Source organism: Vanrija albida (genome assembly GCF_041260175.1).
Source record: "Vanrija albida strain AlHP1 chromosome Unknown contig_5, whole genome shotgun sequence".
Lineage (NCBI taxonomy): Eukaryota > Fungi > Basidiomycota > Tremellomycetes > Trichosporonales > Trichosporonaceae > Vanrija > Vanrija albida.
The window spans coordinates 431,234-450,735 of record NW_027191424.1 but is presented as its reverse complement, the minus strand read 5'-3'; the positions used below and the strand labels follow the sequence as shown (position 1 = coordinate 450,735).

Here is a 19,502-nt window from a genome sequence, read left to right as displayed (position 1 = left end):
CTATGGCTTGCGCTTGTTGTCGCCCTTGGGCTTGGCCTCACCCTTCGGCTCCTTCGGCTCCTTGGGCTTGCGCTGCTTGCCCGTCTTGTTAATGGTCACCACTTGGGCTTCCCACTTTGCGCGGCCCTCACCGTGCCAGTTCTCCAGCACCCACGCCGCGCACTGGTCCTTGGTGCCCTCCGGGTGGTCGAGCTGCCAGACGTTGACAGCGTCGAGGAGCACCTTGAGCAGAGGACTGGGCTTGAGGTCGAGCAGCTTGAGCACCTCCTTGCCGTCGAGCAGCGGCGCGCGGTCAATGGCCTCGGGGAGACCAAGCTCGACGATGCGCGCCTTGAGCGCGAGGAAGGACTGCAGGATCGCCTCGTGAGCTGGCGTCCACTCGCCCTGCCACGTCGGCACGATGCGCTGGGCAATGGCCCACACAAAGCTCTGCTGCCATGGCCTCACGGCTGGGTGCTGGAGCACAACGCCAATATCGGAGCGAGAGCCCGACTGGAGCTGCGGGTCGAGTAACGTCGCCGCGTCGAACAGGTGCGAGACCGAGTCGGTGATGGCAGCAGAGAGCTTGAGCGCGTCGGCAATGATGACGGCGACGACAGGCTTGTCCTTGTTCTTGACCTGGGTGATCGCGCCGCGGTACGGGCACACGGCCGCCGCAAGCCACAGCAGGGGGCTGGATGCTGAGGCAGGCGCTGCCGAGACAAGCTCGTCGCGCTTGAGCAGAGCATCGAGAACACGCGCAGCAGCGATAGCCTCGCTGGGTGGGTGAGGCGGGGCGGCGGGCCACATGAATATGGACGAGTTGAGGTTGAGGCTGTCGATGAGCTCGGCCGACACCAGAGGGTTCTTCTCCACCATCTTGTACGTCTCAATGCCGACACGCTCGCGGCTGACCTTTGTCCTGAGGGCCGCCTGGATGTCGGCCTCCTTGATGGCCTCCTCTACATCGGGCTGGATCGTCAAGCCGAAACGCGACGTGAAGCGGACGGTGCGGAGGATGCGCAGAGGGTCGTCGAGGTACGTCTGCCGTGGGGGAAGAGGCGTGCGCGCAATCTTCTTCTCCAAGTCGTCGAGGCCGTGGCGCGTCCAGTCCTCCACCTGGCGCGAGTGCACGTTGAAGAAGAGCGAGTTGATGGTTAGGTCGCGGCGGAGTGCGTCTTCCTCGGGCGTGCCGAGGGTCTGGGGCGTCAGCACCCACTCGCAACCGAACAATCACGCCACTCACAACCTCGTCCGGTATCCTGCTGTCCGTGTACGTCTCGGACCTGAGCCCGACAAAGTCGCAGTCGAGCCCCATGATGGTCGTGGTGCCCGTCTCGAGGTGCTTGCTCTGGTCGGGATTCGCCTTGACCTGGCCCACACGGCCAGTGTTGATCTCGCGGTGGTTGGCATGGAGGAAGTCGACAAAGGACTGAGCAAACGCGTGCCCCGAGGTCGTGGTGAGCGCGATGTCGACGTCGTGCGACGGGAGGGAGAGGAGCTGTGCGGCCGTCAGTTGGTGCTCCTCGCCGCGCGGGCGGCATCACGACCGGCAGCATGCCGCTGCACATCCTTGCCACCTCCCCCTACTCACCTTATCCCGGACCCATCCGCCTGCGATGCGGCACTCGACGGGCGGCTCGAGCCCAGCGGCAAACTTGTCGAGGAGGGACACAAACTTTTCCTCGTCGTCGGACAGGCGGATGGCGCCGGGGGCGCCGAGGATGGGCCTGGACATGAGGGATACTCTCGTTGCGGTCGTGCTTGCGAAACGATGTATCGAGCGTAGAGGGAGGGTGAAGCGCATGCAATGGGGAGGAGTGTGTTTGGACAGAGTCGACTCGAGCCGGCGCTTAAACGGTGAGGAAGACCGCCTGCCGCCTTTTGATGGCCATTGCAGTGCGCGCTTGGAGCCCCGCATCGTGACGGTCGCTGCTTGGCGGGTTGCACTGCTCCTCCGGCTCTCGTCGTTGTCCACGTTGCCTAGTCGCCCATCTCGTCGCATTCAATCCACCATTCAACACCATTGCATGAACTCCAGCACATCACAGCCATGAACAACGACGTCCTTATCGCCCTCGACCGCATCAAGTTCTATGCCCGCGATGCCCTCGTCACGGTCACACAGGTGCGTCCCGTCGTGGGCGACGTCTCCCTTGTTGTTTTCGTTTCTGACCCGCCTCCCCAGTGTATCTGCAAGCCGTGGGTCTAAACTTCGAACCGTACTCACCCGCGCAGCGACGCGACACTCAAGATCAATGGCCGCTCGTACAAGGTCGAGAAGCTCCTCGGCGAGGGCGGCTTCTCGTTCGTCTACCTCATCCGCGACACGTCCTCGGGCCGCCTCTTCGCGCTCAAGAAGATGCTCGTGACCACGGGGCAGGAGGGCGTGCAGGCGGCCATGCGCGAGGCCGAGGCGTACCGGCGGTTCAGGCACCCCAACCTCATCAAGCTGCTCGACTCTGCCGTCGTGCAGGACGAGTCGGCAGAGGGCAAGATCATCTACCTGTAAGCCGAGCCGACCAGGCCGAGCGCGAGCCGTCAACTAACGCCCCAGCTTCCTTCCCTTCTACCAGCGCGGCAACCTGCAGGACCTCATGACCCAGGTGTCGGTGACGGGCAACCGCGTCGACGAGGACCGCCTCCTGCGCCTGTTCCACGGCACGTGTCTTGGGTGAGTGGGCGCGCGCGCTCGTAGCTCACAGCAGCGTCCGCGCAATGCACCAGTACCGCCTGCCGGCGGTGAGCGCTTCGTATCCGCCAACACGAGACGACGACCACGAGCACCTGCTCGGCAACCAGCCCGAGCTCGTGTTTGACGCGCCAGAAGACGAGCCCGGGCAGGAGGGCGAGCTCGTGCCGTATGCGCACCGTGACATCAAGCCGGGGTGGGTGTGCGAGCCTGTATATGTTCTAACCCACCAGCAACATCATCCTGTCCGACGACGACACGCCCATCCTCATGGACTTTGGCTCGACGATCAAGGCGCGCATCGACGTGCAGACGCGGCAACAGGCGCTGCTCGAGCAGGACATTGCCGCCGAGCACTCGACCATGCCATATCGCGCGCCGGAGCTGTTCGACGTCAAGACGGGCAAGCGCTTGGACGAGAAGGTTGATATTTGGGTGAGTTGAGCTTGGCTGGGCGAGCAGCAACTGACAATACAGTCGCTCGGGTGCACGCTCTACGCCGTCGCGTACGGCGTGTCACCGTTCGAGACGGACGGCTCGTCGGTCGCCATGGCCGTGCTGTCCGGGCGATACCGCCACCCTGCGGGCTATTCTGAGCGCCTGACCAAGCTCATTGACGCCATGCTCGTCGTGGACCCGGCAAAGCGCCCCGACATCCAGCAGGTGAGTCTGCGTCGGTGCGAGTGCTACATTACTTCATCTGACATGCTTCTACCAGGTGATCGATCTCACAGAGGCGGCCATTGGCGGCCAACAACAATAGGGGCGCGGCGTGTATTGCACTGTATGTGATGGACTGGCTGGACGTGTGGTGTGTGGGGCGGCTACGTGCCCGTGGTGGAGCGAGGTTGTGTGCGTTCGGGGCGTGCAGGGGCGCGGCGCCCGCTCAACGGAACAGGTCGCGGGGGGCCATGGAGGCGAGGTACGTCGCGGCGTACGACGGGTCGGCCTGCACGCGCGCGTGGAGGGCCGGGTTGAGGAGGGCGAGGAAGGGAGGTACGGGATGGTCATCTGCGCGTGTCAGCGCCTTGCGGCCCCGCATTCAGCAGCCGTTAGTCGCGACGTACGCCCGAACGCGCGGCCGCCGCAGCCTTGGTGAGCTCGGCGCGCACCGCGGCAGACCCGTACGCTTCCCCTCCACCGAGCCACGGCGGCGGGTCCGCCGCCGCGAGCCGGGGCAGGCGGCACGTGCCCTCGAGCTCCCAGTCGTACTTTGCGCGCGCTGCGGGGTTGATGAGGATCGAGTAGGCGTCTGGGCGTGTGAGCGGCGCAGCTGGACGTGGAAGACTAGCCAGCCGTCAACCCGACTCACGCTCGAGGCGCTGGAAGCGCGCGGTCGCGTCGGCGGCCGAGCTGCGGTCCGGGTGCTGTGCTAGCGCTAGGCGGCGGTAGGCTTTGCGGACTGGGCGTCAGCGGCCGGCGCGCGCGGGGGGCTCACTCTCGGCGTCGGTCGCGTTCGGGGTGACCTCGAGCGCGGCGTAGAGCGTTGGTGCGGTGGCGAGTGAGGGCGCGGGGCTGGTCGTCATTGCTGTTGATTGATGGCTGTACACTTTGTGGTCGGGCTGGGCTTTATACTTTTGGTTGTCGACACAACACTGCCTTGCTCTACTTTTTTTCGAGCTGTCCGTCACCGAGGTCCTTTGGCTCGATGGCTGCCGATGGCGACAGCAGGGGGCAGGGGGAGGGGAGGGGCGACACGCACACGACACGACACAATGCTAGCAATTGCTATCAAAGGACGGTGTAGCGACACACACCTCGACGGCTATGCCGCCCATGGCGCACCCGAGTGACTTGCCACCACGAGGCGCACATCGCCAGATCCGTGGATGCGGACCGATGTATCAGCCCCCACCCCCGGGATGTGCCGAGCGTACAGACTGACACTCGAAGCATGACAGGGGAAGCAGGCTGACCCCCCCAGCCCCCGGCCCCCGTGGTGCACAGCACTCGTTTCGAAGTATTGTTCAACACTGTGGACATGCTCTGAGTGGCGCCAGCTCAAGCCCCAGCTGATCCGAGGCGTGGGGCGTGCCGTTTGGGGCGTGTGCAGCCGTGGGCGTGTGGCGAGGTGGCTGAGCGTCGCACATCGCCTGCGTCGCCAACGACGACGAGCATGAGGCTGCTGCACACGAGGCTGTGGCGTCTGCGTGGTGAGTCTGTGCACATAGCCCGCACTCGATACAGTTTGAAGCCCCGACGTGGCAGCAGCGGTGACGATTTACCGCCGGCTTCGAGCCTCAGCTTCGACCACCCCTTCGGCGATGGCGCCACTTGTCTATACCACGTTTTGGCGACCCACCCGTGTCTGACCCACTCGAGATCTTGAGTCGAAAGCACTCGGGCGAATACACTTCGACCCCGCTTTTCTTGTGCCACTCACGCCAAAATTCGCCACAATGGCCCGACAACGCTTCTCGTGCTCACAATACGTGCCATGGCGGTTTGAAAGAAACTCAAAGGAGTATGAATACCTGTCCGTGTATGCAGGTTGGAAGAACCGATCCGCCGTTTCGTACGAGTTTAGACGCGAAGCGGCGCGGCCACGCGGTGTTCTGCCATTAGTGAGGTAGAACTTGCCACATTGTCAACATACCGTCCGGGGACTGGTGCCAGCCCGGAAGTTCGTCTGCCGCGTCAGAGGGAGTGGATCGTACTACTCACGCGCAAAGTAGGCCTGCACGCTCTGGTTGTGGTTGTCTGAGATGTCAGTGGGGTCGTCCTGCTCATTCACTAACGGGCGGGGTTCTCCTTGCGCCCGCCCTTGCCGTGCGTGGCCGGCGAGAGGAAGCCGGCCTGCTGCATCTGCTGCATCTGCTGGCGGTGGTGAAGGGGCACGCGGTTGAAATTGACGCCGCCGTGCGAGTTGGTTGGCATGAAGGGGAGTGGCGCGCGGGTGGGAGGCTCGCCTGGTGTCAGCTGGGAGCAATGGGAGGTAGCTCACGATACTTGTGCGCGCTGTCCTTGTCGTGGGTGGGCGGGGGAACGAGGCTCTTGCCGTGCACATTGGTCGGGATGTTGGTGGAAACCTTCTTGCCTTGGAACTCGCTGTAGCGTTAACCTGTTGTCCGCCTCTTAACGCACTGAGTCTCGAACCAGTGGAGAAGGCGGACGACGGCGCCAGAGCTGTGGCACGAGATGAACGCAATCCTGGGTGTGAGCAGCTCGCCGCTCTCCCCTTCACGCACCCCTTGTTCTTCCCGTTGCACTTGTGCTCGAGGAAGGTGATGTCGCGGTGCGTGATCTCGATGTTAGCCGCCTTGGCAGCCTCAATGAGGTCGGCGTCGGACGTGTACTGAGGTGTAAGTGATCAACACGTCCTCTACATACCCAGTTGAGGTCCGAGACCTGGAGGACGGTGCAGTGGTCCGGGAGGTTGGGCGGGCGGTGAACGGGCTCGGGTGAGCCGGGGATGATCTCAACGGCGGGTGGCGAGGTGCGGCCGTCCTGCCGCTGTCAGTGGGTACAACAAAGTCCAATCAGCACCCACAGTATCGGGGGCGTTGTCGACGACTCCCATCTTGCTGATCGCCTCGACGAGGGCCTTGATCGGCGCAGAGGTATCCTGGGCGTTGTTGACGGCTTCGGGCTGTGGGCGGGTGCGTGAGCGAGGTGAGCAAGGTGGCGAGGAAGGCGGGGAAGGCAGCGTGTGCGCGTAGATCTGCAAGGGTGTCCACACCTACCGCAGGAGAGGTCGCCGAGCTGTGCGTGTCGGTGACGGGCTTGTCTGGCATGGTGATGTCGTCGAAGGGTGAGTGACAAGAGTGAGAGTGAGTGAGTAGAGGAAGAAAGAGAGAGAGAGAGAGGAAGAGATGACAAACAGGAGGAGGAAATGGGTCGAAGAGTTGAGAGTAAATGGCAAAGTCGACGAGGGAAGACGAGGGAAGACGAGGAAGGCAGGCGACGCGACGTGCCGCGGCGCGACCGAGGGCGCAGTGCAATAAATATACATGACCATCACTGACTTTTGATTGTGGCGGGGTGGATCCAATCTACGATCCCCCCTGCGACGATATGCACTCTACACCACCTTCTTGTCTTGCAGCGACGCGACATCGGCATCAGAGTAGCCCAGGTCCTTGAGCACCTCGGACGTGTGCTGGCCAAGGTACGGTGGTGCGCGGTAAATCTGGCGGTCAGCGGGCTGCACTCTCCACCACGACCCACCTTGGGCTTCTTGCCGTCGTACGTGACGGGCGCGGCGGCGAGCTTGATCTTGCCTGCTCGAGGGTGCTACCAGTCAGCGAGGTCACAAGAACAAACTCACATCAATCTCCTCGACGACCTTGCGGGCCTTGGCCTGCGGGTGGTTGAACGTCTGGGCAATGTTGTTGATCGGCGCGAAAGGCAGTCTGGCGTCAGTTGCCGTCCCAAGGCCTAACTCACCCCTTGCCGGTCAGCTTCTCGACCCATTCGTCCTTGGTGTGGTGGCTGAGCACCTCGTTGATGAGGGGGATGAGCTCGCCGCGGTTGGCCACACGCTGGTTGTTCGAGTCGAAGCGCGGGTCGTCGATCCATTCTGGCTTGTTGAACACCTCGGGTCCACACAGGATCGCCCACTGCTTGTTGTTACCGGCCGAGACCATGATCCAGCCGCCCTTGCACGGGAAGACCTGGTACGGCACGATCGAGGGGTGCGAGGTACCCCAGCGCGTGGCCTCCTCGCCGCCGATGAGGTAGTTGGCTCCGATGTTGGCGAGCGAGGCAATCTGGCATCGTCAGCGACGTGCCCACGACCCGGCGTCCGCCTGCACTCACCTGCGACTCAAACAAGCTCGTCTCAATGCGCGCACCCACGCCCGTCTTGCCGCGCTTGATGAGAGCAGCGAGCACCGCCGAGTGGGCGTAGTGTCCGGTAAGAATGTCGGTGACGGCGACGCCGACCTGGGCCAGTGTCAGGATTGCCCTCCCCTCCTCCCATCTCTACCCACCTTGACGGGGGGTCCGTCACGCTCGCCAGTGATGTGCATGAAGCCGGCCTCTGCCTCGATCACGACGTCGTAGCCGGGCGCCGAGGCATAGGGGCCGGTCGAGCCGTATCCCGTGACGGAGCAGTAGATGAGTTTGGGGTTGATCTTGCGGACCTGCTCCCATCCAAGGCCGAACGCCTCGAGCTTGCCGGGCACGCTGGACGTCAGCTCCGAGCCCCTCCCAGCAAACCCACTAGTTCTCGACAAACACGTCGGCGTCCTTGATCAGCTGGTGCGCAATCTTCTGGCCCTCCTTGCTCTTGAGGTTGAGCGTGATGCTGTCGCGTAAGCCTCATCCCAACCACACCACCCACGATCGCTTGTTGCGGTTCGCCTGGAGGAAGTAGGCCGACTCTGCTGGCAAGTCGCGGCGGGGCACGTCTCCGTCCTCTGGGATCTTGGCGATGGGGGGCGCAAAGTTGCGCGTGTCGTCTCCAGTTCCCGGCGACTCGATCTGCCTCGTCAGCTCGGCCCACCACTCCGGGCGAGTCACCCACCTTGATAACGTCGGCTGCACGCGGGCCGTGAGTACCCGTCCACCGTGAGTCACTAGTACTAACCTCCGAGATCGGCCTGTCTGTCAGCAAGAGCCCACACACCGCACGCACCATCATCATCGTCGCGGTAGGCCCGGCGAGGATACGCGTCAGGTCGACAACCTTGATGCCCGACAGTGGCCGGTCGTCGCCGGCGGGGTGGATGGCCGAGAAGGAGCGCGCGAGCGGGCGCGCAATGTACGCGCGCGAGGCGGAGAGGCTGCGGATCGCGCCGGCCGCGGTGGTGGTCGAGCGGAGCATGGTGGTCTCGAGTCTATGCAAAGGTGTGAGAGCAACTTTGAGTAGCTTGTGAGAGATATAGCGACGCATGTCTGACGAGCGAGCCGTCATGGTCTGGCCCGTTCACCCGTTCTCCGAGGTCAGATGTCGTCGTTGTCGGCGTTCGGCTATGACCGAATGCCGGCGTATGCGGTCGCTTGGGCTACGACGGGTCTACCATCGTCTCCAACCGCCAGCCTGATCTCTCGCTCGCAGCGCACTGGGCGCTCGGCGGCCCGTAGCCGCGCGTCTAGTATCGAGACAGGCGCCGAGGACACGATGCATGCATTGTAAATGGTCATGTTTGGTCGACTCGTCGCTCGAGACGGCGCGACAATCTACAATCGGCGTTGGCGGCTTCGGCTCGTCGGCAGCCAGGTCAAATCAATCTCGGCTTTGGCGCGGCCGATACGCGCGCGGTGACTTGACGGATTCGGTAGACGACGAGGTGCCGTCGTCCTCGCCGCTGCGCTGGGGTAATTAACTCGTGCGAGCGTTCCATCGACGGTGCCGCGTGTCTGGGTGCGAGGGGCACGGATCTCCTCCGCCCGCCAGGCGCAGGCGAATGGCGGGGCGCCGGCCCTCAGCATGTCACTGCCTGTCACCTCGCAGCCAGCGACGAGCTCGCCTCAGCCAACACCTCTCCCTGGAGCGTGGCGCGACGGCGGCGCCCACGCAAAGCCGGCATGCCCGCAGGACTGGTCAACCACTGGGTCGAATCCCGGCCGGCCGCAAGCGGGCGTGAATCCCGGCTGCAGCGAGCACCGGGGCAGCAGGATCGGCCCTGCCCATGTATCCCTCAAGGCAGCGCCGAGCGCGCAGCGGCGAGCATCCCAGGCTGCCGGCTCACGTGAGGGGGAGAGGGAAGGGGGTGAGTCGGCGCCTCGGCGGGTCGGCGCCGGCGGGGGATGCTGGCTCGCGGCGCTGTGCTTTTCGGCGATAGGGATTGCGCCCACGGCACTGCAGCGTCGTCGTGGGCAAGTGAGCATACCAGGGGGAGAGACGGCGGCGAGCGCGCTGTTCTGTCCAGTGACGACCTCTCCGCCCATCGGAGAGCAGCGCGCTGGGCGTCAGTGCCGCCTCCTGCGTCGATGGTACTGACGCACTTACCCGCTCACTCACGTCCTCGATCACTTACTCGCCTCCTCGACTCACGGCTGGTCGGACAACGCGGCGCCGTGTCCCAAGAGTACGCCTACCACGCCAGAGTCCTTCCCATCAGTCGAGTCGAGTGGCAGCGCAAGGAGCGCTCGAGGAAGAGCGATGCAGCAACTTGCGGAACTCGCCCGCCCCTCTCCTCCCTCTACCCCAGACCCCGCAGACAGCTCACCCCGTCTGGCCGGGGAGAAGATCACCGACGCCGAGTGCTCTCCGGGCAGAAGGTCGAGCCGAAGAGAACAACTGGTGCCGAAGAGAACACGTACAGCGCCGCCACGATCTGGAGTTTGAGGCTGAGACAGTGGGCCGTGAGCCGATCTGCGTGGCCTATTCCGGGCTGCTTCGAGCGACTAAGAGATAAGTCGAGGCGCCACGAGTGTTGCAGATGCGATTCCGAGGGCTGAGCCGCGTCGACTGTTCGTGGGCCGTGGCGCGGTGTCAAGCCGTCGTGTCAGCCACGCCGTGCCAGCTGCTGAGCGGCGACGCGACGCAGGCGAGACGGAGGGAGGCAGCGACGTTTCGTCAACGACCCCCCACCGAGGCTCGGCCACGACATCGCCGAGGCGACTCAGATGTTCGATCCGATCCTGTCTCGCGTTCGTCTCACACAGCACACAGCGGGCAAGCTTGATCTCTCTCTCTCGCATGGCGGCGCTGTCCGCCAACACACCTCGGGCACGCCTCGGTGAACCAGCCTGCCCGCGCCGCGCCGCCGCACCCCCTGCCGCCGGCTCGAGCCCGGGTGTCCGGAATCGACGCCTGCCAGCGCCTGCGGGCAAGCTGCAAACCCGCCGGCTCACGTGTCGAGGCCGACGGGCACTTGGATCGCCGCTCGCAGCAGCAGGTCTCGCAAAATGTTCCAGGCGGATCTTGTGCCACTGTCGATGAGGGGCAGCCGCGGATGTCTCAGCGCTGTGCTGTCTCGGCTGGGCTCGATCTCTCTCCCTCTCTCTTTCGAGGGTCTCCACGCCACCGCCGACACAGCCCGTCGATCTGCTCGGATTGCCCACCTCGGCTGCGCGTTTGATCTACGCCCAATGGGACGTGTGGGACAGATCTGGCGCGCTCGCTTGCTTAGCGGTATGAATTGCACTGGTCGTAGCGCCGCCTGGCGGGCCTAGACTGGCCGATACACACGGTGGCGCTATACTATTCTCGCCCCACTCGGCCCCGCCAGCCTGGCGTGGGGGGAATCGTTGCCCAAAGTCGGTATGAGTTGGCGCCGGCGAGGCCGGCCCCGCGCAGAGATCCAGGCGCCACCAGATGCCTTCGGCCTCGGCCTGGCCTGGCCTGGTCGACAGCGCCACACGCCACACACCGCCCGTCTCGGAACAACAGACCGACATTCTCGGGTCGTACTCGGCGCGCGAGTCACGAGGTCGGGTCGAGGTAATTATCTCTTGTTTGGCCTACCCATCCCATGGGCAGGGATAATCGTCGGAAATGGAAGACTATACGGCCCACCCTCTGTTCGGAGGGCTAGGTCCGTCGCGCCCTGTTTTCTGCCTCGAGCCACTGGGACCCAGCGGCCGAATGTCTCGGCATCAGCTGTACCACACCCGGCAGACGCGACGTGATTCGCCCCCAACGCGTGCTGTGCGCTCTTCTCGGGTGAAGCCTGGTATGTCGCCGAACGAACCGGCGAGAGCCCACTCCTTCTGTGGCTTCCCAGCAGAGGGCGGTGACGAGATGTACGTAACCCCAACGCGCTGCTGCCGTCACTTGTAACTGATTTCGTTTCGCGTCGAGAGTGGGCGTGTGCCCTCGGGGGTTGTGCCCTCGGAGAGTTGCACCGTGCGTCCCCACGCCGTCCGGTCAATCGGAGGACTCGGAGTAATTGGGTGCATAGCGTGGTGCAGAGGAGTGGGGCGCGCTGGACGTCGTCGTCGACAGACGGCGACGACGACGACGTGGACAGGAAAACAGCAGTAAAGGGCCGGACTGGCAACGCGGCGCTCAATCAAGCCTCGTCCTCCCCGCGTCTCCTTGTCCATGGCCGCGGCCGCCCACTCGTTACCACTCGGGTGGGTGGCCCAATCGCCCCTTTGGTTTCGCGAGTGTAATTGAGGGGGATGAGGACGAGGGGACCAGGAATCACTGGATATGGTGGGGGAGTGGTGAGGGTTGGCCTCTTTTTTCCAACGGAGGGCGCACGTTTTCCAGGGAACCGCCACTGGCCGGCGCCTAACATGGGGAGAGCTTATGGCCACAACGGCGCCAAGACAAACAGGCCCATACCGTATCTACCAGGTACCGTTTGGGTTTTACGACGACGAGGTTAGCGTGCTCAGGACGTGCGTCGAGGTTGTGCTGCTGCGGGGTGGGAGGGGGTGACGCCAGGCGGCTGTTTGCGGCTGTTACCGTCCGACCTTGGGCCCAAGGGTGTCGGTGTGGCACCCCCCTCCCCCCCTCGCTGCCTGCCTGCTCACCTCCCTCGCTGCCTTGGCTTTCCCGAGCTAACTGGCACCAATTCAGTGCCTGAAAAGATCTTGTGGTGCCTGGCTGGGGGCAAACATTTCCTGGACACGGTCACGCTCGACGACCAACGAGCTTGAGAGCCACACGGCACACGGCATGCTCCTGGTACCGCTCCAGCGTCGTTTGGCAAATGGCAATGGCCAGGTCGAGACTGCGACGACTGTACCAGCAACATTGACATCGAGTGGAGGGCGCCGCCGGCAGCGCCACCGCAGCTCAGAAGGCGTGTACCCAGCACAGTCTCGGAGTAGCCTCCCTCTGAGCTAACGTCATGTCGGGCTAGACCAGGACGGGTTATCCATCATGCACACAGACGACGCTGCTTCCCACCGCGCCTGTCGCTGATTCCAAAGGCCATCAAAGTCGACGTTACCATAATGAAACGCGACACGTACTCCCGGCGGACGCGCGCATGCGAAACGACTCGCCACACGAATAATCTGGGGTTGTGGGGGCGGGGTGCTGCCTCGGCGCTACATGCCGTAGTCGTCGCCCACAAAGGCCAGGGTGTCGACCTGTTCCCGTGTCCAGGGACGGGGCACGTACAGTGTTTGTGTTTGGTTGGGAGCAGCTGCTCGTGCTGCACCACGTCCTTGCTTACCGAAAGGTTGCGTGGATCGACGGGCGGGAAGGCGGCCAGGGAGGACCTGATGGACGTGTCGAGGACGGGGTATAGGAGAGCGAGGCGGACGAGGGGGGACGAGGGGAGCAGGACAAGGAGGGGGAGCACCACCGTTTGATCGTCTGTGGGCATGCATGCTCCTCTTTTACGATTTTCAGGAACCTGAGACAAGTCGTCAGGACGTGGATAATTTGACCCCTGGCACGAGGGCACCGGCCAGGACGACGAGGTGGTCACGGGCAGCCAAGGCCAGCGAGAGCGATGCAGCGAGCGAGGCAAGCGACGACGAGGCATCCCAGCCGAGGAGCAGGCGGATTGACGATCAGATGTCACAAGCCAGTCGCGAGCCGGGGGGGCTCAGCAGCGCCAGCAACCAACAAGGCTAATGATGCGTTGGGAAGTCAGGGTGTCTTTGCGGCCGTGGGCCGTGGGCAGAATACACGTTTAGGTGGCGTTGGCGTGGGCGCGGTGGGCAGCAAGCAGCCAGAGGCAAGACGCCGCGGCTCTTCGTCGTACTTCTTTCCCAGTGGTCTGGGTGTGGCGCGCGCCGCGGCGGTGGGGGCGGTGGGGGCGGCGGCGGCGGTTGAGGGGGTGGGCGAGGTAGCTAGTCGGCTGGCGTTAGCCACGAGCCGCGGCGCCGAGGAGAGAGGCCGTGGAGCTGGAGCTGGAGCACGGCACCGCCCGAGCATGCACCCAGCATGCTTCTTGCCAGCTAGCCAACCGACCAACCAGGACGCGGGCTACAGGAGACGGGGGGGGGCTCAGGGCGGGCTCGAGGTCCCAGCCAGGTCAAGGGCGCTGATGTCGATTCTCTGGCTCTGGTTGCGGTACCTTCACCTGCTATCAGCCAGGAACGAGACGGAGCCAGAGGGGGAAGCCACAGGAGCAACAGCGCATGCCGAAAGGCAAACGGGACGCTGGGTGAGACTGAGCCCTGTGCCGATCCCCCCCCCCCCGGGCTGGGGGCAGGGAGAGGGGCCGAGGGTGAGCGCTGCCGACCTGCCCACGAGGACCGGACGTGGTTGGCGTGCTGTGCTCGCTGCTCGAGCCAGGACAGGCCGGCCTGGTCGTTCTCGGCATGTTCTCTGCCAGGTACAGGGCCGCACGAGCATCAAGGAGCGCAAAACCGTCGACAGACGACGCTTAGGATGAGACAAGCATAGGGACGCACATCTGCCCGCCATTCAGGACAAGGGAACGAGACCAGACGTACGTGAGGTAGCTGAGGCAGTAGGCACAAGTCACCATGGTTGCTCGACTTGATCGCTGGCCTGGCTCGGTCGCTCGCTCGCGCTCGTTCGCTCGCTCGCTCGCTCGATGCATTGGTCAAAATCTCCCCCTGTTCGGACATGGCCAGTTGTATATAGCCTCGAGGGTACCTCTTCCATCTTGACGCCATCTATCCTGCTCCTTGGTCCGGCGCGTGCGTGCTTGCGTGTTGCTTGTCTCGTCTCGTCTTGTCCAGTAGCCACTACTACTACTACTACACTACTACTACTACAGTCTCGTCTCGTCCCCACCACCACCGTCACCATCTAGTCCCCCCTCCCCCCCTCACCGCCGTCTCCGCCACATACACGCACTGGCACGATGGCCTCGCAGCCCCAGCCCCAGCCCTACCACTCGCCCTACCCCGGCGGCGCCGGCGGCACGCCGTACCGCGTCGGCGCGAGCCCACAGCAGCAGCAGGCCTACGCCTACCCCCAGCACCAGGTGTACCACGGGCACCCGGACATGAGCGCGTTCGGTCTCGTCACGCCCCCGACGCAGACGCCTCCGACGTTTGGCTCGCCCCTCATCGCGTCGGGCGCGTACCCTCCCGCCGCGAGCCCATGGTCGCTCAACGCCCTCGCCCTCCAGGACCAGCAGCACTACTATGCTGCTGCCGGCGCCGCACCCTACGACCCCAGCTGCGCCGCCCCGGGCGAGCTGTTCGCCGTCGCCCCCCAGGTCATGCACGACCCCTCGCTCGTCTACCACGGCATGCACCCCCTCTACCGCCGCGACCAGCTGGGCGCCATCGAGCCGGCCCACCTCAAGGGCCAGGCGATTATGCGCGCCGACGGCCAGCCGGCCGAGGTCAAGAAGCGCAGCCGCACCGCGCAGGCGTGTGAGCGCTGCCGCGTCCGCAAGGCGAGGGTGAGTGTTGTTGTCATCTTGTAGATAGTGGCGGCCAGCCAGCAGCCAGCTGGCGGTGCTGGCGGTGGTGGCGCCGCCGGCCGGCGCTCAATGCGTGGCTCGTGGCTCTCTCGTGGTGGCTCAATGACGCCTGCTGACCACCATTCAGTGCTTTGGAGGCAACCCCTGCAACAGGTGCACCAAACGCCGGTTCGTATGCGAGTTTTCGACGGCCGTCCGCCAGCGAGGCCCGAACAAGCCGTCTGCGGCCGCCGCCAGCTCGGCGACGCCGACGTCGAGCGCCGGCCCCGAGGCCGCCGACGGCGCCGCCCCCTCGCCCGAAGAGGCCCCCGACGCGACTGTGACCCCGACCACGAAGACGCCCGCCGGCGCCAAGCCAGCCCCGCGCCGCCACAGCCTGCCCGAGCAGCCCCAGGTCGCCCACTACAACGCAAACGTGCCGCCGACAAAGTCGCTCAGCACCGACGTGACGCCGTACAACGCGACCGTGACCGAGGAGGCGACGGGCCACCCCGTCGCCTTCAGCCTGCCGTCGAGCGCCGTCATCCCCCAGCACGCGCACATCCAGCAGACAGAGTACCTCGCTGTTCCGGCCGGCGCCGGCGCCGCCTTCCCCCGCACCCACTCGGACTCGGGCGCCCTCTACACCGGCCTCAACGGCACGCGCAGCCCCGTGTTCGCGTTCACGCCCGAGTCGGCCGACTCGAGCGCCCCGCCCAGCTCGGTAGACTACCCCTACACGCCCATCTCGCCCATCACCACCTTCTCGCCCACGCTCACAATGACGCCCACCGTCAACATGTCGGCGTATGCGGCCCAGGCGGTCCCCGTGCCGTCGCCCGACGCGGCTGCCGCTGCCGGCGCGCACCCCCACCAGCAGTGGTACCAAGCCACTAGCTAGGACTTTCGTCTCGCCTCGGCTCGCCTCGCCTCGCTCTGTCTCGCTCTCGCTCTCGCTCTCTCCATTGGGTTTTCTTTGTCTCTCGCGCTGCTCTGCTCTCTCCTGCATCGGGCCGGCCACTAGGCCACTAGGTTTTACTTTCTTTATTCATTGGATCGCATCGTCGCGTCGTCCCGTCTCGTCGCGTTCGCTCGCACGCAGCATCGCGTGTTCGCTTGTACCCGGACTCGTCTCCTAGACCTGTAGTTTACCCCACCAATGGACCGGTGTAATCGTGGCGGCCGTGTACGTTAGAGCGCGAGAATAAATGCTCCGTAGTGCGTCGGGTCTTGGTCGAGAAACGTGCGCAGAGCCGTCGAGATACGGCACAGCTCCCACCGCCATTGAGCGCGCAGAAAACTGGCTTCTTGCTTCACGGCTAGCAGCAAGCTTGTCTTGTCCCAATGACGACGCCAGACTCGTGCCAGACGTCTTGTCTGCGCAGCGCGCAGCGCTATCGTCCCAACCAATGCGCGCCGAACAAAACTGGGTGACACGGCCCTGTTTGTTTCCCAATCAAAAACAAATGCCCGCCGCACACGAGACAGGGAGCCATGCCCACTGTGTTTGAGTCGGCCTCTGCGACAACAACACGGCAGGTGGGCTGGGTCGAGTCGGCTGGCAACAGGCTGCGAGACGGCGTGCGAGACAGCATGCCACTAGCCACTGCAAAGGCAAGCACGAGCACGAGCACGCACCTTGCCAATCACTCGTCTCACTCGTCTCGCTCGTCACTGCCACTCCTGCGACCCCTGCCGTAACGACCCACCGCTTGGGCAGGGACCTGGTACGTATGTCTGTTTGCTTGAACGAGTTTTCGCTCGTCCCTTTTGCCCTTTTGCCTGGATAACGTACGAGGCACCAGCCTTGTTCGGGATAAGTCACATCAGGGAGCGCACCCCGTGCTGCTCGTGCACCTGTCTGCCTCGCTCCTGTTCTTTGGGAAAAGCTAACACGAGAGCGTGCGTACGTCCCGCGTTACATGTCGTTAGAGTGTTGTTCCTGAGCCTCGTTAATGGCACTCTGTTGGTCGACTTGACCAGTCGACCGCCCAGCCCAGGCCACAGCCGTGTGCCTGTTGCTCGAGTACTGGCGCTCTGCGCTCCTCGTCCTCTGCCGAAGCCTCCAGCCTCCTCCTCGTCCCCCAACCCCCACTCACGCGTCGCGCACGCACACCTCACGCACACCACGCACACGGCACACTCACCGACCGAGCCGCGAGCAACCCAGTCCGACGGCCCGACGGACCGACCTCGACTGGGGCGGGGGGCGCCCGCGCCAGCCCCCAAAGCACAACCTTACCTCCAGGATCAACAAAGGCACCCAAAACATGACGCGACGTCCTTGCGCTTCATTGTCTCGGACCTGCACACACACACGCCGCAAACAAACCTACTACCCCGGGTACTAATCGAGAACACGGCCCGTCGCTATCGTCCTCTACCGCGCCAATGCATGCAGAATGTCATTCGTACAGTACAGTCCCGTACACCCAGTACAGCCCGTACAGCCCATTACACAACAGTCTATCTAAAACGCGTCCAGTGCCATGTCGCTCGTCTTCATTCCGCTCCTACGCCGTGGGAACAGGCTCGCCATGAACGCGAACCTACAGTGTCATTAGCAACAGGCACGGGGGTGTCGATGAAACGGGGGTACCGCTGCACTCACCCTGTAGACACAGGTCGTGTCCCCGCCCCAGTTCGACACAAAGCGGAATAGAACAATACGCGTGTCGATCCCTAGCTCGACGATATGGGGCGGAATCGGGAACGTCTGGATGTGGGCTGGCGCGGCCCAATCGTACGTAAACGAAGTCAATAGGACAGTCTCGTCCGTTGGCTGCAGAGTTGACCTGTGTACTTGTTAATTAAAAGCACGCGCGTGTCACTCGTTTAACTCACTGCCCGTCCCACTTCTCGGCAAGGTACGCGGCCTTGCGCTGGTTCTCCTCGCCCGACACCTTGGCGTACTGCGGTCGTCGTCAGCCTTGCAGGCACTGACATAACACGTTTCACTCACAACTTCCACTCGCCGAGGAGCAGACGCAATGTCGCCATACGACTGCTCCTTCGGCAGGTGCTGGAGAGTCACAGACGAGACGACAATGTCACGAGGCAGGCCGACGCCGAGTTGTCCTTCACCGCCCTTGAAGGGCCAACAGGAGCCAGTCTGGACCGCGTCTGTAAGCGCCGTCTCCGGCGGGAGCCCGTAAATGGGCTGCGAGCCTTTGATGCGGCGGCTCCACAGGCCGGGCTCTTCGACTAACAGCAGCTGAGTTGTCAACTCGTCGATGACACGAGCGCCGCCAGAATACAGCGCGTAGTCGGCGCGCGCAATCGTGTCCTTGCTGAACTTGAGCAGCGACGCGTCGACAATGCCTTGCAACGCCGGGGTGATGTCCTCGCCTTTCGAGGTGACGATTGTAGTCGATCCCGACTTGGGCACATGGTTGCGCAGCGCCTTGAGCTCCTGCCTCAGAGAACTCAGGTGGTCCTCGATCAGCGAAATGAACTCGGACTTGGTGATGAGTTGCTCCGAGGCCGCCTTGCGCCGGAACATGTCGGCAGCCCAGCTCTGCAGCTCGGCCTCGTGGTCGGCAAGCTTCCACGGGGTCGAGGGCTGCACGGCGCCCGCCTTCTTATCCCTGGCCTGCTCGGCGGTTCGAAGTCGCTCGTCGACAGTTCTGAAACGTTTGTCGACATCGTCGTGGACCACAAAGACCTTCTTGAGATGAGCCCAAAAGCTTGGGTCGATGGAGTAAACACCCCTTTCGTCGACGCGGACAGGCATCATGCTTGGCAGAAGGTTTTCAAGGGCGGAGCGAAGACGGCCGTCGTCCAGCGCGGCCTTGACGTCTTGCTCCACCGCCGTGACACGCGTCTTGAGGGCGATGACCTCTTGCTCGACCACAGCATAGTTCTTGAACTTGACGTCATGGTCACGGACGACCGTCTTGACGCTTGCCATCTCGGAGCGCAGGGCATCCAGCTCTCGACGGAGGGTCTGCACTGTCGAGCTCTTCTGAATGGACGCCTCGAGGTTCGGAGGTGTACCGGGCGCACTTGGGGGTTGGGACTCCAGCTTCACGATGGCCTGTTCGAGGCTGGCAAGTTTTGCAGCGAGCTGGCTGACGTCCCCGGGTATGGGAATAGGCGTTGGCTGCTGGGGTGTGGTGATGTCGCCCCATGACTTGACGCCACCCTTGAGGCAGATGACGCAGAGGCAGATGGCCATAACAAAAAAGAACAGCGACCACAAGACTCCCGGCTGTTGGCATTTGGCGAGCAGATCTTGCAGAGAAACAGAGACAGCATTAGCCTTGGCGGCACGGCGGAGAGGGCTCGTTTGGACTCGGCTGCGTGGCTCGCGAGCCACTGACCCCCGAGCCATCTTGGATTGCGCAGGAGAGGGTTGGACCACGCGAGGGGTACCAGTCCCCCGAGCTCCGTAACCGGTGATGCGGACAGGCGTGGGATCTGCCGCCGAGATGTCGACTCCGTCGTAGTCTTCGGCGATGTCTGTCTCAGGCTGGGCAGGCTCCAGCTGCGGGCTCTTGGGTGCAGTAGTCTTGCGATTGCGGAGCTCGGCAGTGGCCTGGGGCCTTGCAGATGTCGACGGGCGATACCCATCTTCATCAAGGCCTGGTGGAGGGACTGAATCGTTGGGAATCTGTGACGCCCGCGGCCCTCTCCTACTGCTCACTGAC

At 63.8% G+C, this 19,502-nt stretch overlaps 7 protein-coding genes across 7 annotated transcripts; 2 read left to right on the top strand and 5 right to left on the bottom strand.

The window, feature by feature from the left end:
• CCA1 (CCA tRNA nucleotidyltransferase, mitochondrial) lies at positions 1-1,717 on the bottom strand (the record flags this gene model as incomplete). The annotated part of the gene is made up of 3 exons (XM_069354749.1): positions 1-1,179; positions 1,226-1,480; positions 1,574-1,717. 3 exons carry the CDS (start codon positions 1,715-1,717, stop codon positions 1-3), a joined length of 1,578 nt encoding a protein of 525 aa, XP_069206820.1.
• A 367-nt stretch (positions 1,718-2,084) lies between these two features.
• ENV7 (Serine/threonine-protein kinase env7) lies at positions 2,085-3,434 on the top strand (the record flags this gene model as incomplete). The annotated part of the gene is made up of 7 exons (XM_069354748.1): positions 2,085-2,119; positions 2,218-2,487; positions 2,537-2,653; positions 2,688-2,867; positions 2,905-3,106; positions 3,149-3,334; positions 3,390-3,434. 7 exons carry the CDS (start codon positions 2,085-2,087, stop codon positions 3,432-3,434), a joined length of 1,035 nt encoding a protein of 344 aa, XP_069206819.1.
• Positions 3,435-3,557: 123 nt separating this feature from the next.
• On the bottom strand, positions 3,558-4,197 carry YDJ1_2 (Type I HSP40 co-chaperone; the record flags this gene model as incomplete). Its single annotated transcript, XM_069354747.1, has 4 exons — positions 3,558-3,682; positions 3,735-3,923; positions 3,984-4,073; positions 4,110-4,197. 4 exons carry the CDS (start codon positions 4,195-4,197, stop codon positions 3,558-3,560), a joined length of 492 nt encoding a protein of 163 aa, XP_069206818.1.
• Positions 4,198-5,194: 997 nt separating this feature from the next.
• Q8F55_006282 (uncharacterized protein) lies at positions 5,195-6,405 on the bottom strand (the record flags this gene model as incomplete). The annotated part of the gene is made up of 10 exons (XM_069354746.1): positions 5,195-5,226; positions 5,268-5,300; positions 5,336-5,371; positions 5,410-5,580; positions 5,616-5,719; positions 5,756-5,821; positions 5,860-5,966; positions 6,002-6,118; positions 6,162-6,260; positions 6,355-6,405. The coding sequence occupies 10 exons, from the start codon at positions 6,403-6,405 to the stop codon at positions 5,195-5,197; spliced, it is 816 nt and encodes a 271-aa protein (XP_069206817.1).
• A 287-nt stretch (positions 6,406-6,692) lies between these two features.
• Q8F55_006281 (uncharacterized protein) lies at positions 6,693-8,438 on the bottom strand (the record flags this gene model as incomplete). Its single annotated transcript, XM_069354745.1, has 9 exons — positions 6,693-6,800; positions 6,839-6,904; positions 6,939-7,023; positions 7,058-7,380; positions 7,430-7,555; positions 7,603-7,798; positions 7,836-7,919; positions 7,956-8,095; positions 8,250-8,438. The coding sequence occupies 9 exons, from the start codon at positions 8,436-8,438 to the stop codon at positions 6,693-6,695; spliced, it is 1,317 nt and encodes a 438-aa protein (XP_069206816.1).
• Positions 8,439-14,304: 5,866 nt separating this feature from the next.
• On the top strand, positions 14,305-15,754 carry Q8F55_006280 (uncharacterized protein; the record flags this gene model as incomplete). The annotated part of the gene is made up of 2 exons (XM_069354744.1): positions 14,305-14,853; positions 15,002-15,754. 2 exons carry the CDS (start codon positions 14,305-14,307, stop codon positions 15,752-15,754), a joined length of 1,302 nt encoding a protein of 433 aa, XP_069206815.1.
• A 1,612-nt stretch (positions 15,755-17,366) lies between these two features.
• Positions 17,367-19,030, bottom strand: Q8F55_006279 (uncharacterized protein; the record flags this gene model as incomplete). The annotated part of the gene is made up of 4 exons (XM_069354743.1): positions 17,367-17,402; positions 17,465-17,648; positions 17,698-17,765; positions 17,816-19,030. 4 exons carry the CDS (start codon positions 19,028-19,030, stop codon positions 17,367-17,369), a joined length of 1,503 nt encoding a protein of 500 aa, XP_069206814.1.
• Between the last annotated feature and the right edge of the window lie 472 nt (positions 19,031-19,502).